A 16522-nucleotide genomic window follows, 5' to 3' on the forward strand; every position below is an offset into this window, starting at 1 on the left:
GAAATCACTAGAACATCAGTATGTACATAAGTGAATTCTATTACCTAGATACCTTAACTACTTTTATGCCTCCTATCACTATACCTGAATACCTCAGTCTTTAATTTGTCCATCTTCACAACACCCCTGTAAAGTAGATAGTGTTGTTTTCCCCCTTTACCAAAAGGGAATAGAGACACAGACACTTACACAAAGGCACACAGGAAATCTGTGGCAGAACCTAGGTCTCCCCAGTTGTAGGCTGTATCCCTAACCACTATATCATCCTTCCTCTCTAATTAAACTGTAGTAGTTGCCATTAAAGAGTTAGCTTTTGCCAACACTTACTTCACAGTTACCATAAATTCCTTCATTAAGTGTAGTGAAAACTGTGGTAATCTCAGACAGTGTGTGTGGAAATAGTTGGTAACTGAGGTTTAGTGATTTCTGCCGTACCAGTTATTATTTGGGATTGAGTCAACAGTTTTAAAAAATCAAATAGTGTTCATTATAGGCACTGTAACAACTTTTAATTGTATTTTGTTAAGAAACTGAGTTTATCTAATCAAGCTAATCTCATCTCAGGTGTGTGTACAGTCCACAGCAGAAACCCTGTACACAGCACTTCTTTTCATCAAGTCCTCCTCTGATATTTTTCTGGAATATTACCTGCAACTGGAGCTATCATTTTAATAAAATAAAAAAGTAAATGATATTTTATTTTAAATTACTGAACCTATGGGTAACTGGGATATAAATCTATACTATTTCCAGAAAGAATTGCCAGTTCCTTTTTAGGGGATGGAGTTCACATAATGTGGTTTGAGATATTCTGTATTAATGGAGGATAACTCCTGTTATGTCTATTTAATTCAACAGTTTGGATTTCCATTTTAAAATCCTGAAACAAACAATAAATAACAGAACAAAGAATAGATTCCTCTAGGTCAATTTTACCTTAAATTCATCCTCCTTTTCCCACCTCCCAGGAATAGCCTCTTGGCCCTGTAACGTTGATGGCTGCAGGTCTCACGATAAGGAGGAACTGGAAATGTAAAGGAGAATCTCTGCTTTCATTTTTAAAGAAAGTTTTTAGCCCTTTTTTCAATGTAAACAAGTTGCTAATGTTAAAAGGAACAAGCAGAATGTGTGGGGTAGAGAAGAGTCTAACGATACACAAATTAAGTTAAATTAGTCAATTATTGGGTGCATTTTGCTAACCTTCCCAAAAGTCTTTATGCCAACCCAATGTAAAGTGATGTGGAAATGGGGGTCAGTAATTAGTTACTATTTGGTTGAAGGAGCAGGCAAAAATGCTAAGGGTCTGCCACTTCTCCACATCCTCCCTCTCTCTTCCTCATCCCTATCCCATTTCTCTGGTTTATAGCTCTCTCTCATGGGACATGTTCAGCTTTAATATTTTGTTTTGATTTTTTTTTAATTCATCGAACAGTCCACTGTGTAGACACTCATATCAACTTCACATGTTTAGACCTCTCTCTAGATCAATTTTTAATATGGTAGCTATTGTGCTTCCAATAGGATCCTGTTCATATTGACACTAACATGAATTACAAACTGGAAATGGGGCAAATTAAAGGCAGAAATGGATAAAAGCAAATGCTGAAGTTAAACTTCTGAACTGGCTGGGTGATTCAGACATATCCAGAAACTTAGAGATTCCTTCTTACAATTAGCCTTTAAGGATTTCTCAGAGAGACAATTGGCAATTTTTAATAATGACAACTTAGATTTGTCTTTTCTTATTTTTCACTACTTCTCTTCATTCTACCCTAGTTCTGATTGCAGGGGGTAATTTTTAATTGGTCTCCATTTGTATTATTAATCCATATTCCCACAGGCATGCTGTCAGCAGTAAAATGTCTTAATGAATTAATTTCAATTCTGTGTGTGATTTAGTAGTTGTCAAATGTATCTAATGCACATTCAGGGAAGATTACATATTGTTTCTTTATCATAAATTCATTTTTTAATTTGTATGTCTCCTTCCTCATTGCTACTCTGTTTACTAAATTAATTATACTCAGAAATCCTGTGGTTATCTTTAATTATTCTCCTTCTGAGAGATAGAGAGGCTTTTACATTAACTATGTTGTTATTTTCAGTTATAGTTTTTCCACCATCCCCATGGATCTCTTGGTAATGAAAAATCTTCACCAATACACAAAAAAGTGTTTAAGACAAGTTGCATTGGAAGAAACACCCTTAATAGTTTTGGTTCCGTCCATCAAAAGCAAAGTCTCTATCTTTGGACTGAAAGAAGATATACATGGGGGAGGCGGGGGGACTGACTGGTTTATGGGATTGGAGTCCATTTGATCACTGATTCAAATACAACTTCAGGTCAGTAGGAATCTGGGCCCAGGTCCTCAAAGGTATTTAGGCTCCTAACTTCCATTGATTTCAAGATTAAGGCACCACTGCAATCCACAGAACCCTCACTCAGTTGGAGCCAAAGCTCACTGCCTACATTTCCACAGTAAAAAACTCACTATATGCCTAATCTTCTGCCACAGGCAGGCACCCTAGCCTATCTCATGCCTCAAGCTAGGCAAAGATAGATGGTCTCCTGCCCATCTCACCTGCAAAGCCTGATCCAGTAGCTGTGCTCTGAATAGGGCTCTCTCCACACCAAAGAGCTGGGTGGAGGAGGAGTTAACATCCTCCCTTATAAACTTTAGCCCAGTGCTTAGGACACTCACCTGGGATGTGGGAGATCACAGGCGCCAACTTTTGTTGGCGCCGGTGGGTGCTCGTGCCCCCCCGCAGCCCCGCCACGACGACGCCCCTCTCTGCCCCTATTGGATCCCTCCCCAAATCCCCACCCAGGCCCAGCCTCTTCCCCAGGTGAGCCGCTTTCCTCCTCCTTCCCCCTCCCTCTCTCCCAGGCTTGCTGTATGAAACAGCTGTTTTGCGGCGCAAGCGCTGGGAGGGAGGGGGGAGAAGCAGGATGCGACAGCGCGCTCAGGACAGGAGTCAGAGCAGAGGCGGAGGTGACCTGGGGCGGGGCGGGGACCTGCCGGTGGGTGCTCTACACCCACCAATTTTTCCCGTGGGTACTCCAGCCCCGGAGCACCCACAGAGACGGCGTCTATGTGGGAGACCCCAGTTGATTTCCCCCTCTGCCTGAGGGAAAGGAATTTTAACAGGTGTTTTCCACCTCACATGTGAGTGCCCTAATCACTGGACTATAGAGTTATTCTCACTCTCTCTCACCTACTTAATACTTAATTATTTAGTACAAAGTGGAATGGCTTCAACAAGAGAGATTGAGATATACCCTCTTCCCCCCCCCAAGAATAGAATTATAGGACTGGAAGGGACCCCAAGAGTCATCAAGTCTAGTCCCTTTCACTCACAGCAGGACTAAATATTATCTAGACCATTCCTGAAAGGTATTTGTCTAACCTGTTCTTAAAAATCTTCAATGATGGAGATTCCACAACCTCCCTAGGCAATTTATTCCAGTGCTTAAGCACCCTGACAGGAAGTTTTTTCTAATGTCCAACCTAAACTTCCCTTGCTGCAATTTAGGCCCATTGCTTCTTGTCCTATCCTCAGAGGTTAAGAAAAACAATTTTTCTCCCTCCTCCTTGTAACCACCTTTTACATACTTGAAAATTGTTATCGTATTCCCCTCTCAGTCTTCTCTTTTCCAGACTCAACTAATCCAATTTTTTCAGTCTTCCCTCATAGGTCATGTTTTCTAGAACTTTCATCATTTTTGTCACTCTTCTCTGAACTCTCTCCAATTTTTCTGCATCCTTCCTGAAATGTGGCTCCCAGAACTGGACACAATACTCCAGTTGAGGCTTAATCAGCGCGGAGTAAAGCGGAAGAATTGCTTTTCATGTCTTGCTTACAACACTCCTGCTAATACATCCCAGAATGATGTTCACTTTTTTTGCAACAACGTCACACATTTGACTCATATTTAGCTTGTGGTCCACTATGACCCCCAGATCCCTTTCTGCAGTACTTCCTCCTCGGCAGTCATTTCCCATATGCCATAGTCTAGTGGTTCAGGCACTCACCTGAATAGTGGAGAACCCTTCTTCAAATCCCTTTTCCTCTTCAAATGGGGAGAGGGAGAACTGAACTAGGTTCTCCCATATGAGTACCCTAACCCCCGGTTAGTGGTTAAAAGGGAGTCCATCTCCTCTTCATCCCATTTAGTATGGAGCTAGGCAGGCACATAAGCCAATCTCACAAGAAATAGCTCAGGTATCTAAACGAACATGCTCCAGGAGATGGGTTCCCATTTGTGTATCGAATGCAGAGATAGGTCCCTCCCTGCAGCTCAGACATAGACGCCTAACTCTGGGAGAGTGGCAGGACTTAGGCACCCCTTTCCTCAAGCAGCTGCTGTTGGCTAGTCTTGTCAGCTCCCTCCCTAGCATGCTGGCTTTTGTGGATCATATTCTCAGGTGCCTATCTCTCTCCATGCATTGTGTAGGGAGTCTAGGCATCTAACCCGGAATTTACAGTGATTTAGAGGTACTTAAAAGTTAGACAGTGTGATGCTAAGAATCTGGGTCCTTTGTGGATCTGGGTCCTAATGCCTGCTTAGTAGTGTATAGGAAATAAGTGAATAGGTATCCACACAATAACACACCACTACTGCAAGTGACAAGCTTTTTGGCAGTCTTAAGAGTTGAAAGCCTCAAACAGGTAAGGAGTGAGTGAGCATGGACATTCTCATCCCCTCAATAAGCATATTATAGATCAGTGCAGAGGCATGCATATGGGGCTGTGGAGAAGCTTCCAGTGCCATCATACTAGTTTTGTTAATCCAGTACCTTTCACAAGTCCTGAATTCAGTTAAAATAAAAAACAAAAAGGGAGAGACATACACTAACTGCCAATAACAAGATTTCTCATTGTCTGGGAGTGACTAACACTGGGGGGAAAAGTCCCTAGAAATCTCCTATACCCCAAAGAAAGAGTCTATGAAGAGAATCCTTTAGCAGTGAGGAAGAAGCAGTATGTAGTTTCCAGGGGGAAGATTCTCAGCTGAGGGTCTGCCCCAAGAAGTATAACTATGTGATATGTCACAATATGCAGCAATGTTTTTATTTTCCCATGTATATTACAGCTCCATGTTCATTGTTAAAAACAACTAGGGGGACATTCGCTACTTAGCACTTACCCATAAGTCTCATTAACCTTAACAGGAATCAAGTACTGGTATCCAAGAGACAAAAGTCCAGCAAATGTGATAAATGCAAATGGACACATTCACTAAATAAGTCTAGTATTCTCAAAGTATAGCAGAGGAAGGGTGCTGGAAAATAGGGAAAGATAAGCAAAGATAAAACCTTCCCTCATGTTGCCCCTCTCATCAGGGACAGCTTCTTTGCCATTTTAGATTCCTGACTAAACTCCAACTCTTCTCCCTGACATATGACTAGAGGAATTTTGGGCTGAAAGGTTTATTTCAATCCAAAAATGCTGATTTGTCAAAACAGAAATGTTTTGTAGGAAGGGGTTAGGTTCAACAAATTTTTGTCAAGAAAAGTTCCTCAGGTCCAGGATGGAATGTCAGGGAGGAACAGGACTAAGAGAGATTATAGTCCTGTGGTTACAGCATGCCTCTGGCCTATGTAACAGAGTCCTTGCTCCAAATCACTGTGTCTCTTGCTCCGTTTTGCTTGCTGAAGCTGTTACATTTTGTATAAATAATTAACTATTGCTTGAGAGAGTGACTGACTATAACTTAGTGGCTAGGCCACTAACCAGAGATGGAGGTTCAAGTCCCTGCTCAAATGAAGAGTTAATTTTGTATGCACTCCAGAAGCACTCCAGCAAAAAAGATTGAAAGAGGGGGTAAGCAGACTAGCCAATAGTCTGGTGGTTAGGGTATCTAGGTTACAAAAACTCACATTCAAGTCTCCCTCTGCCTGATTCAGATCATTCCAGGCAAGTGCCATAATCACCAGCCTAGAGTTGCCTATTTTATTTTTTTTTTTCATTGAATAACTTCAAAAAGGTCTTGGTTTCATCCAGATGTGGAATGAGTCCATTCTCAAAATCTTGACAAGTTTTACCAGCTGGGAAAACTGTTTTCTGTCCAGCTCTACATTACAAACCTACTTACAAATATAGTTGAGTACACCCCATAAAATATAGCTGTGGTGATTCCCGCAAAGGCTGTTTCCATAGTCACATCTAAGGGTCTGGGTTCATAAAGATTTGCATACACAAGGTGAGGGAGAATGTGTCAAAGCAGACTGAAGACCCTTTTAAAAATTTGGCCCCAAATGTCTTTCCTTACCAGTGTCAGTCTTTTCCATTTCTAAACATTAGGGGTTTTTTCACCTATGTTCTAATTAACCAACATTGCTGTGTTCTTTTTCTTTCTTGATGTACAGTAGTCTTGCCCATATTATCAACAAGGATATGCACAGCTTTGAGAAGAGTTTTTGTTACTTAACTGTAGCCACAATCCAACCTGCAGGGCTCATCTTTTTATTATATCACAAAAATAATTGCTAGTTTTTATTTTTAATGCTTTCAGTGATTAATATTCCACTGCACAGCAAGAGTACCGCAATAATCCTGATTATCTTTTTTCCAAGGATTTGATTATGGACCTGAAAGAGAATCTCTCTCATCACTTCAAAGACATTATGGTTGGCCTGATGTATCCACCTGCATCCTATGATGCCCATGAGCTCTGGCATGCTATGAAGGTGCTTGTCTAACTCAAAAATACTTAGACAATTACTTATAGGCACTGATTACAACAATTCACATCTGTTTCATAGATTCTTTGTCATATAACTGAATGATAAACTGTTAAAAAGGCATTTCTCAGTTTAGTGGGAGAGAAGAAATATTCGGTACTATACAATTTACATGTATTTATATATTAAAGGCAATATAAATAATCTAGCCTTAAAAATACAGCAATCATTTAACAGATAAATATAAACAGATAACTGAAGAAAATAACATATTTCTACAGTATGGTTTCTTAACTGAAAAGTAAGGCCCTGATCCGGCAAATGCTTACACATGTTCTTAGATATGCTCATATGAGTAGTCCCATTGAATCTTTCTCATGAGATTACTCACGTGCATAAGGCTAAGTGTTTGCATGATCTGCACCCTAATACCTACCTTACTCTTTTATAAATCAGTGACTATCCTTTAACATTTTAATTTCATTCCCATTTTCAAGGCTAGGAACTATTTTATTGTATTAAGCAGTCATTGCCAGCAAATAAAATGAGCACCAACTTTGTCATTTTTTTAACAGTTGATATCAAGGCACATTTAGAGCTACTGGTATATTTTTAAAATGATGGTTAGCAGTGAGATTATTATAGCCCATTAGTAGCTTCAGAAGTACTATTTTTATCACTATTGACCAGGATTGGCAAATCTAGAATTTTTCTGCATTTGAATCAAGTTTGTGCTTTCTTATACTCTTGTACCTTAATTGTGGAGTCAATGAGATTACTCAGATGCTTAAAATAATGCATATACATAACTCTGCAGAACTGGGGCCTTGCTGGCATACTCTTCTCCCGTTCTAAATGCAGGATTCTCATTGTCATTAACAAGAGCTGTATGCACCTATCAAAAGTAGTATATCTAGCATCCACTCACCTGAATTCAAACTCACAAACTGAAGTCAACAACCTTGTGGGGAAATGTAATGATTTGCAATCCTACATGGTATGACAGTAATGAAGAAATATTTCATGTAAAAATCAAGTACTGTTGTAAACATTCCCAAACATACTTTTAAGTAATTCCAAAAAAGAGAAACTGGAAGCACAGCATGTTATTGATGTTCAAATACATTTCAAATTGTCTAAACCCCTAGCACAATTAGGAACAGCATGCTTGATATATGCATTTAATTCTTTACAAAGCCCCACATATTTAAAAGGGCTTTATTGCTCCCTAGGAATGAAATTCATCCCAGTGCATTTTCCCCTTTGGTAGTGCATTGTCTTACTCTCCATGTTGCCTTAGCAATAGGACACTTCACATGCTTAACTTTAAGTGTTAGTGTTGGAGGTTCAGTTCTAATACTAATTACACTAAAGCTAATCAGTAACCCTGAAAAGACTGAAATCAGTACTCTTATTAACACGGAAATAACCCATAAAAATAAACCATGAACTCCTCAAACAGAGACTATCATTCTTTCACAGTCCTTGACAAATATTACAATTGTATTGGAAGCCATTATCTCTACTAGTAATGACCTTGCTTGTTTGCTATTTTTTCCTTGCAGGGAGCAGACATGGAAGAGAACTGTCTTATTGATATACTAGCCTCAAGATCAAATGGGGAGATCTTCCAAATGAAAGAAGCCTACTTAATGCGTATTGTTTATTTTATTTAAGTATACAGTAGCATATCCTGCAAGGGTCCAATTCTGACTAAGTGTGTTCTGGATATAGTTGCATGACTGAAAGAGCTAGACTTCCAAAGATGAATTCTTAAAGCCAATTGTTTTCCCTCTTTCCTTGTTTCAGAATAATTGTACATCAAAGGCTGAAGCAAATGTATAAATCAAGTTTAAATTTTTATTGTATTATCATAAAAATATCTCAGTATTTTTAGACATTCAGGATTCTGTGATCTTTGAAACATCTCTCAGTCCACAGACTGATATTTTTGGATTATAACTTTTGGAGGAAGATTAAACTCTTTAAATCTTTAAAGAGAAGGAGGGGTTTTGTTTGTTTGTTCTCTATCTTATAACTATCTCACTAATTCTACAGTAATTGTCATTTTAGGCTTGAATCCACAGTCACTGTTTAGGTAAAAAGTCACTGAGGTTCTTGCTAGCAGCAGAGACTACAGACCGGATCTTCTTAGGTGTTTAGGCACCTAAAAATGCAGATAGGCACCTCATGGGATTTTCAAAAGTGCATAAGCAGGTTAAGTGAATTAGGTGCCTAACGGGCTTAAACTCTTGTGAAAATCCTTTTGAAGATCTATCCCCACATGAGTAAGCCAATTTATTGCTCATTGCAGAATGAAAAGTGTTAAAAGACTTGCAAATGTCAATATACTGAGTATATTTTTTATTCTAGTTACTCATTGCTGTTTGCAAATCTTCACTAACATTATTCAGAGAATATTTGTGCGTTCTACAAATTACACATTTAACACAAGTTTGTTGTGGTTTTCACCCCAGAATACAACAATGATCTTCAACAAGACATTTATTCTGAGACTTCAGGCCACTTCAGAGACACACTTATGAACCTTGCTCAGGTACTGTACAAACTCAAAATATGTTCATTTTTTTAAAATGCAGAACCATCTTCTAATATTGTTGAATGAGCCTCAGATTTTAAATTGGCTACAGTTAAAACTAATCCATGCTCAATATGGTTGAAAAGCTACATTTTTGAAGGGGCAGCAAAAAGGGGAAAGATTAGAATTTAAATTCTTTCATCTGCTTTCACTTTGGTTTTTGAATGCAAGTCAATTGAGTATTTTATTGAACAAGAATCTGAAAATTCCAGCGTCTGACCCTATGCTCGGAAAAGAAAGTATCTTCATATCCAAATGAGATTTTCTTTCACAAGCTCTATTTTTTTCCATTAATGGAGTGTACTGTCCATATTACGGTTTGTATGTCACATAGAAAAATGGAGAAATAGCTGACCTGACTATGCAAGAAATTATTAAACAGATCTTTATATTCCTTCTGTTTTCAAAAAAACATGTTCTTTGTGCTGAAGAAATCTGCCACACAACATGCTGTTTACACTGTGGTGGTACCTCATGCAGGAAGATTGTCAATATTATTTACAAACTTCCTGATCCTGTAAAGTGCTTGAGGGCTTTTTTGTTGAGATATGGTCAATTCTCACTGAATTAGGAGACTGTCAACAGCTCAAAATTGGTGATCAACTCTTTACAGAATCAAACCCTAAAGTGTTGTGCCATAAGGCAAGGGACAGAAGATACTGGGGACAGTAAATGGGGACAGTAAATACTGTTATCAAAAAGACACAGAGGGGGAAGATGCCTTCATGCTAGTGCCCTAATTAATTTTGTTTGTATTTCAGGAATTATTACATCTTAAACATCTAAATATGTTTAGCGTGAAAACTGAATTAGGAACTTTCACAATATGGGTCAAAAGCAACAGGTGCACTGTCAGAAATCTACATGTACCTTTGTACCTGCATTTGTTTTTACAAATAGGTACACAAATGACTGTTTGCACATGGAAAATGGAGAGCTGCAGTCAGAATGGGCGACTGCACATTTTTATGGTTGCACCGGGACCAGAAAATTTGACTCTATATTAGTATTACATGAAAAAAACAAAAAACAGACAAAAAACAAAACAAAAAAACTTCTACATTAAAAGAACACTAGGGTTGACAAGTCAACCAGCCAAAAGTTAGGAAATACCAGGATTAAGGTTTCCTAAGAAACTTTATTTTGGCTCCCTTGTACATATGCATTATGATATAGTCTTATTGTGTTTTTTTTTCACATGACCCCTTCCTCATTCAGTGCACAGAATGCACAGTGCTCATTTAATAAACACTCAGTATTTTCCTTTATCCTGATTATTCAGCATGTAGCTGCATGCATTATTTAGCGAGTACCATCAAGCCCTGGACATCTTTGAAAATTTTGGTTTATGTGACTTTCCCAGTACCACATAGGAACTATGTGGAGAGGCAGGGGAAATCCAATTTTTCTGGGTGGCATTCAGTGCCTTGATGGCTTTAATCATAAAACCATCTGTGACAGTGCGCAGGGAGTGAGTACTTATTGAAGATCTGGGGGAGGGTAGGCGCAAGTCCCGCCCTCATCTAAAGACTCCTCCCCCAGCCTAAGAGGAGGAACTACTGAACCCAGGTCTCAATTGAAGTCAGGGGGCAACTGATGAATAACAGGAATGGGAGTGACGGTAGGACTGCCAACTCTGACTGAAGCTATTCCAGGAGATTTTTTTTCCAACATGACATAATGTCATTTTCTTAAAATATCCTATTAAAATCTCCAGGATTGCTTTCAACTCACCGGGAGATTGATGCCGATTCCTGGAGACTCTAGGCCAATCCTGGAGGTTTGGCAACCCTAAGGGAAGGTCACAGGGTCAAAAGCAAGGAAGGTGTCAAGGTTCCTTCCCCACTCTGAACTCTAGGGTACAGATGTGGGGACCTGCATGAAAACCTCCTAAGCTTACTTTTACCAGCTTAGGTTAAAATTTCCCCAAGGTACAAATTAATTTTACCCTTTGCCCTTGGATTTCCACTGCCACCACCAAACTTTATCTGGGTTTACTGGGAAACGTAGTTTGGACACGTCTTTCCCCCCAAAATCCTCCCAACCTTTGCACCCCACTTCCTGGGAAAGGTTTGGTAAAAATCCTCACCAATTTGCATAGGTGACCACAGACCCAAACCCTTGGATCTTAGAACAATGAAAAAGCATTCAGTTTTCTTACAGGAAGACTTTTAATAGAAGTAAAGGAATCACCTCTGTAAAATCAGGATGGTAGATACCTTACAGGGTAATTAGATTCAAAACATAGAGAATCCCTCTAGGCAAAACCTTAAGTTACAAAAAAGACACACAGACAGGAATAGTCATTCTATTTAGCACAGCTCTTTTCTCAGCCATTTAAAGAAATCGTAATCTAACACATACCTAGCTAGATTGCTTACTAAAAGTTCTAAGACTCCATTCCTGTTCTGTCCCCGGCAAAAGCAGCATACAGACAGACACAGACCCTTTGTTTTTCTCCCTCCTCCCAGCTTTTGAAAGTATCTTGTCTCCTCACTGGTCATTTTGGTCAGGTGCCAGCGAGGTTACCTTTAGCTTCTTAACCCTTTACAGGTGAGAGGATTTTTCCTCTGGCCAGGAGGGATTTTAAAGGGGTTTACCCTTCCCTTTATATTTATGACAGAAGGAGACACTGATCAGAGAACCCCAGACAGCATCCTCTGCTCCTCAATGGTGTCCAGGGAACCAGTGGATGCATCCCAGAGAAACACTGCTTGGATATGTGATCTGAGGGAGGAGTGAAAATAGGCCTCACAGTCACAGAGCACCTCCCCATCCAGCATCCTTCTCTTGGTATGGTGGATGGCCACTTTGGCCAGTGGCGGGAGGAGGTTGTTGAGGAGGTCTCATGACTTTGTGGGGCCACAGCTGGGGTGTGCGTAAATCAGGAGGTGCAGTGAACAGTGCAGCCATAACCTAAGGAGAAGCTGGAAAAGGGGCTGCAGCCTGGCACACTCAAGATAGATGTGCACCAGGGTCTCCCTCATACCACACAAGGGGCAAGATAGGTGAACTGCACCAACTACATGCCCATGCTCATGGCTCCGTGAACAAGCTGCCAACTAATATCCCCCGCGGGCCACAAGACCAATGTGGAATACAGACTGGCCCACCAGAGTTCCTCACCCTCCACTGGTGGCAGGAGATCCCGCCACTCGATGGCAGGGTTGGACACCAGAGTGAGGAAATGAAAGGTGTGGAGCACACGCGTGTACAGCTATGCATTTTCTTTTCTTTCTTTTTTTTAAATCAGGGGAGTACACAAAGACCCCAATCAGGATTGTTAGGGATTGTACAAAAATATGAAGGCCTGGCCCCTGTTCCAAAGAACTTTCAGTCATAGTAAATCTTAATGATTAAGGCACTGATTCAGCATGATTCTTAAGCATTTTACCCAATTTTAGGCATATAAATAGTCCCAATGAAGCCAAGGTGACTTCTCACATTCTTAAGGATAGGAAAGTGCTTACACACTTTACCAAATTAGGGCCTAATTCAATACCATGTAATTTTAGGTCCTTATCCTGCCAACATTCATGCATGTGAGTAATTTTACATACAAGAATAAAGGGCACTACTCATGTCTGTATTTGCAGAATGGGGGCCTTGTTTATACAGAATCTTTCATACAGACTTTGAGGAATATTCTCAATGGGTGTAAATCAGCATAGGTTCATTAACTCCAATTAAACTATGCCAATTTATACCAGCTGATGAATATGACCAATTCATACCAGCTGATGAACTGGATCATTATCTCAAAATGCTCTGCAGAGTTAAACAATAAATAACAGCACATATTCTAGCAGGGAGGAATGGCAAAGATACAAAACATAAGTTCAAGGTTGAAAAGGATGGTTTCTGATGAGGTTCAAAATGGGATGAGGAGTGGATGACAAGGAGAGAAAAAATATGTATGTTCCAGATGTAGGCTCTGCAAAAGAGAGACTTTTTCCTTCTAATGTTCAACAGATTTTCTCCCTGGTGATGAACTCCTTGCCACCCTGAAAAGATTGCACAATATCTTAGTTCTTACCCTCATTAAAGCCAGGGCAATTTTTTCTTACAATCAGGACAAATACGAAACATCCTGCCCTATAATCTGCAGTCCTCATTGTCAAAACACATTGCCACAAATATCCCTAAAGAGGCTGACTGTGGATCACCAAATAGTCAGGATCCCACCAGCTACTCATCTCAGATTCTGGAGCCTAAAAAGAGCTCTGGAGAACTCCAACTGCACTGTTTCATACTGCGCTTCTTTGTAAGTTTTTATCTGCGTGTGAATATTACCTTATATATGTTAATAAAAACAATTGTAGAAAAGTCAGATGGCACTTAATTTAAAATGTTATCCTTTTTATTTTTTCTCTTTTGGATAGTCTTGTAGAATAAACTGGACAATGTTATAGATTAAAATAGAAAATTAGATTCTTTCTACCTATTTCTATGTAACCTATAGAAAGGATGTCATTCTGTAACAACGGTTTCTTTTTTTAAAATATTTTCTAAAAAATCGTATTGGTTTACTCTCTATTAAATTCTGGGGCCTTGATCCTGCAATTGATAGCACACAGGCATTTATAATATGGGCCAATGGGGCTCTGTGCAGGAGCAGCAATCTACCTGATTGCCATAATTACAATACTGAGGCCTATAATACTTTTCCATAAGGGAAAAGCATATGTATCCCCCCCACCCTCCACCACCACCAATTAATGGGTAGTGGCAAAATCCTTCAGAGAGGCAAGCTTCTGGAAGGCTTATTAAATCCTAATTAATGTAATGTACTTGGATCGAATTATAATTATCCAGACTTTTAATATGACATGAAGAGCTGATTTATTTTGCCCCAGGTTTTGGCATGGATATGAATTAAAATAACATCATTTTCTGGAATTTAAAAATAAGAATATTGATGCAGTTTTTAGGATTCTCCTGATGAAATAAGGCAAGAATAATCCTTTAAAAATGTAACTGTAGGGTTTTTTTGTTTATGTAGAGCACTGCTGCTCAGTTTTTATTGTCCACTTGTCATATTTTTCCAGTTTCATATATTCAATCACAGGAAGAAGTCACTCCAGCATAATTTCCTTTAAGCAATTTATCTTGTCATTAAGAACTTCATTCTTTGTTCTGTGCAAATTCTTTACAATTTAATTAAAATGTGAATTAACATATTTCCCAGGCAACAGTTGAAAACTGGTCATTCTAGTAGTTGGCAGACAATATATAATTTTAATCCTTACTTTCACTTTTGTAGCAGAATGATTGTCAACGCCAAACTAAAGTAAATTGCTTCAAAAACATATCATTAAGGCAGTGATTAAGTGCTGTCTGAGAATTATGACTCCTGCAACCTGGGCTTACTTGTATTCTTACACTGTAACTATGATTAAAAGGAGTTATTCTAAAAGACTTTTCTTTTGTTACAACTAAATAAATCTGATCCTAGTGTATTAACTAAATCATATCTGCTTGGTTTACAGAACTGCAAAGCCAAAAGAGCTACGGGAGAATAAACTGTATTCTCTTTTGACTCATACATCATCAAATTTGCCAGGCAACTTCTCAATCTTGAATATTAATTATAGGTGATGATGGTAACATGCAGTGTAAAGCAGATTGATCACTATTTGATATGGCTGATCTTGCAGTTTGGACAGTGAGAAAAAAGTGTGTTTTTTTTTTCCTTGTAAAAAATAGCAAAGTTATATGGACATATCAATGAAAAATAAACTGGAGACACAAAGATGCCATTCGTACAGTTATTTTCCACATCATAACCACATGTTATAATAACTTTATAAACAGGTAATGTCATCTAGTTATTCACTAATTTTTCTTTTATGTAAGTAAAGGATTAGTTAAAAATGTGGTCCCACAGGGAACCCATCTGTATGCACCTTTACGACTACTTCCTGTCATCAGTCCCATCATGATTCTAGAATTCCTCCACCCTAAGGGAATGGCCCTTGGAGAGATGCCATAGCAATTCCAGATGTAACCTCTAGAATATTTTAGGGCTCTATAGACCAGCTCTACCACACACCGTTCTTGTGTAAAATCCTGGAATGGATATCTCAGTGAATGAGAAGTAGTATTATATAAAGACCATCTCATTCTCTTGCAGTCATTTTAGAAGAACTAACAGAGGAAAATGTTTTAACATTTTACAGGGAACCCGGGAGGAAGGGTATGCAGATCCTGCTATGGCTGTTCAGGATGCAATGGTAACTACAATCAGCTCTCAGTTTCTCAAAAATAACAGAAAACAAAAATGTAGCTCTTTGAAAGTCTTGTTTAAAGGGGCTTGGGACTGATGATCTTTTGCACCTTGTTATTATTTTAATGCCTTAGGTCCTATGGGAAGCATGTCAGCAGAAAACAGGGGAACACAAAAACATGATGCAAATGATCTTGTGCAACAAGAGTTACCAGCAGTTGTGGATGGGTAATTATCATCACTTATGAATCCAACTTCTCAGTATTTTAATGTATAATGGAAAGGGAAAATATAGCTTACAGAGAAAACAGGCATAATTTTAACTAGGCACATAGAAGCTGAATTCACAAACCAATATTCAGATTCCAGTGCAGTCTGAAACAGGAGCCTGAGCCTACATTCTTTGTGCTCCCAAAATTCCAACTGAAGTTAATGGGAGTTTTGGATGTACAAGGATTACAAAGCTGAACCCCGTGTAGAATAGATAGTGAAAAAAATGCATCACAGAAATGACAGTTAAGGTGACGGGCTAAGTCTTCTAAGTGCACTGACCTTACCAGTGGTGCTGGAACTAGGGGTGCTGGGGGTGCTCCCGCGCCCCCTGGCTTGAAGTAGTAATAACAAACACCAAATGCATGGTTTCCATGGTCAGCACCCCCACTATAAAAATTGTTCCAGCACCCCTGGAGCTCACACTCAATTCATCTGGTGGGGGGGAGTCAAAAGTGAACTGAAGCCACCGTTCCACTTTTCCCAGTCTTGGGGGGCAGAGAGGGCCAAATACCGCCCCTCCCCCTCCCCCCCAAAAAACCACCCAACCAAACAAGTGACAGCTGCTGGTTGGAAACATTTTAATGAAACATATTTTTGTCAAAACATGGTGTTCCATTGAAGCTGATACATTTTACAGAAACATGTCAATTTTGACATTTTCTATGGGAAGGCTTCTGAGGTCAGTGCGGACTCCCCAGTTGCTCATGTGTAGCGAGAGAGTGAGATGAATCGAAAACC

At 39.3% G+C, this 16522-nt stretch overlaps 1 protein-coding gene across 2 annotated transcripts in view; it reads left to right on the forward strand.

The window, feature by feature from the left end:
• ANXA10 (annexin A10) overlaps positions 1 to 16522 on the forward strand; it is a 50992-nt gene that overhangs the window by 26840 nt on the left and 7630 nt on the right. For both annotated transcript variants that reach the window (XM_074950059.1, XM_074950060.1), the window contains exons 4-8: positions 6579 to 6692; positions 8252 to 8342; positions 9164 to 9243; positions 15465 to 15518; positions 15646 to 15739. In XM_074950059.1, coding sequence (XP_074806160.1) covers positions 6579 to 6692; positions 8252 to 8342; positions 9164 to 9243; positions 15465 to 15518; positions 15646 to 15739 — 433 coding nt within the window. The remainder of the gene's footprint in view (positions 1 to 6578; positions 6693 to 8251; positions 8343 to 9163; positions 9244 to 15464; positions 15519 to 15645; positions 15740 to 16522) is intronic.

The sequence above is a fragment of the Natator depressus genome, chromosome 4, assembly GCF_965152275.1.
Source record: "Natator depressus isolate rNatDep1 chromosome 4, rNatDep2.hap1, whole genome shotgun sequence".
NCBI classification, from domain to species: domain Eukaryota; kingdom Metazoa; phylum Chordata; order Testudines; family Cheloniidae; genus Natator; species Natator depressus.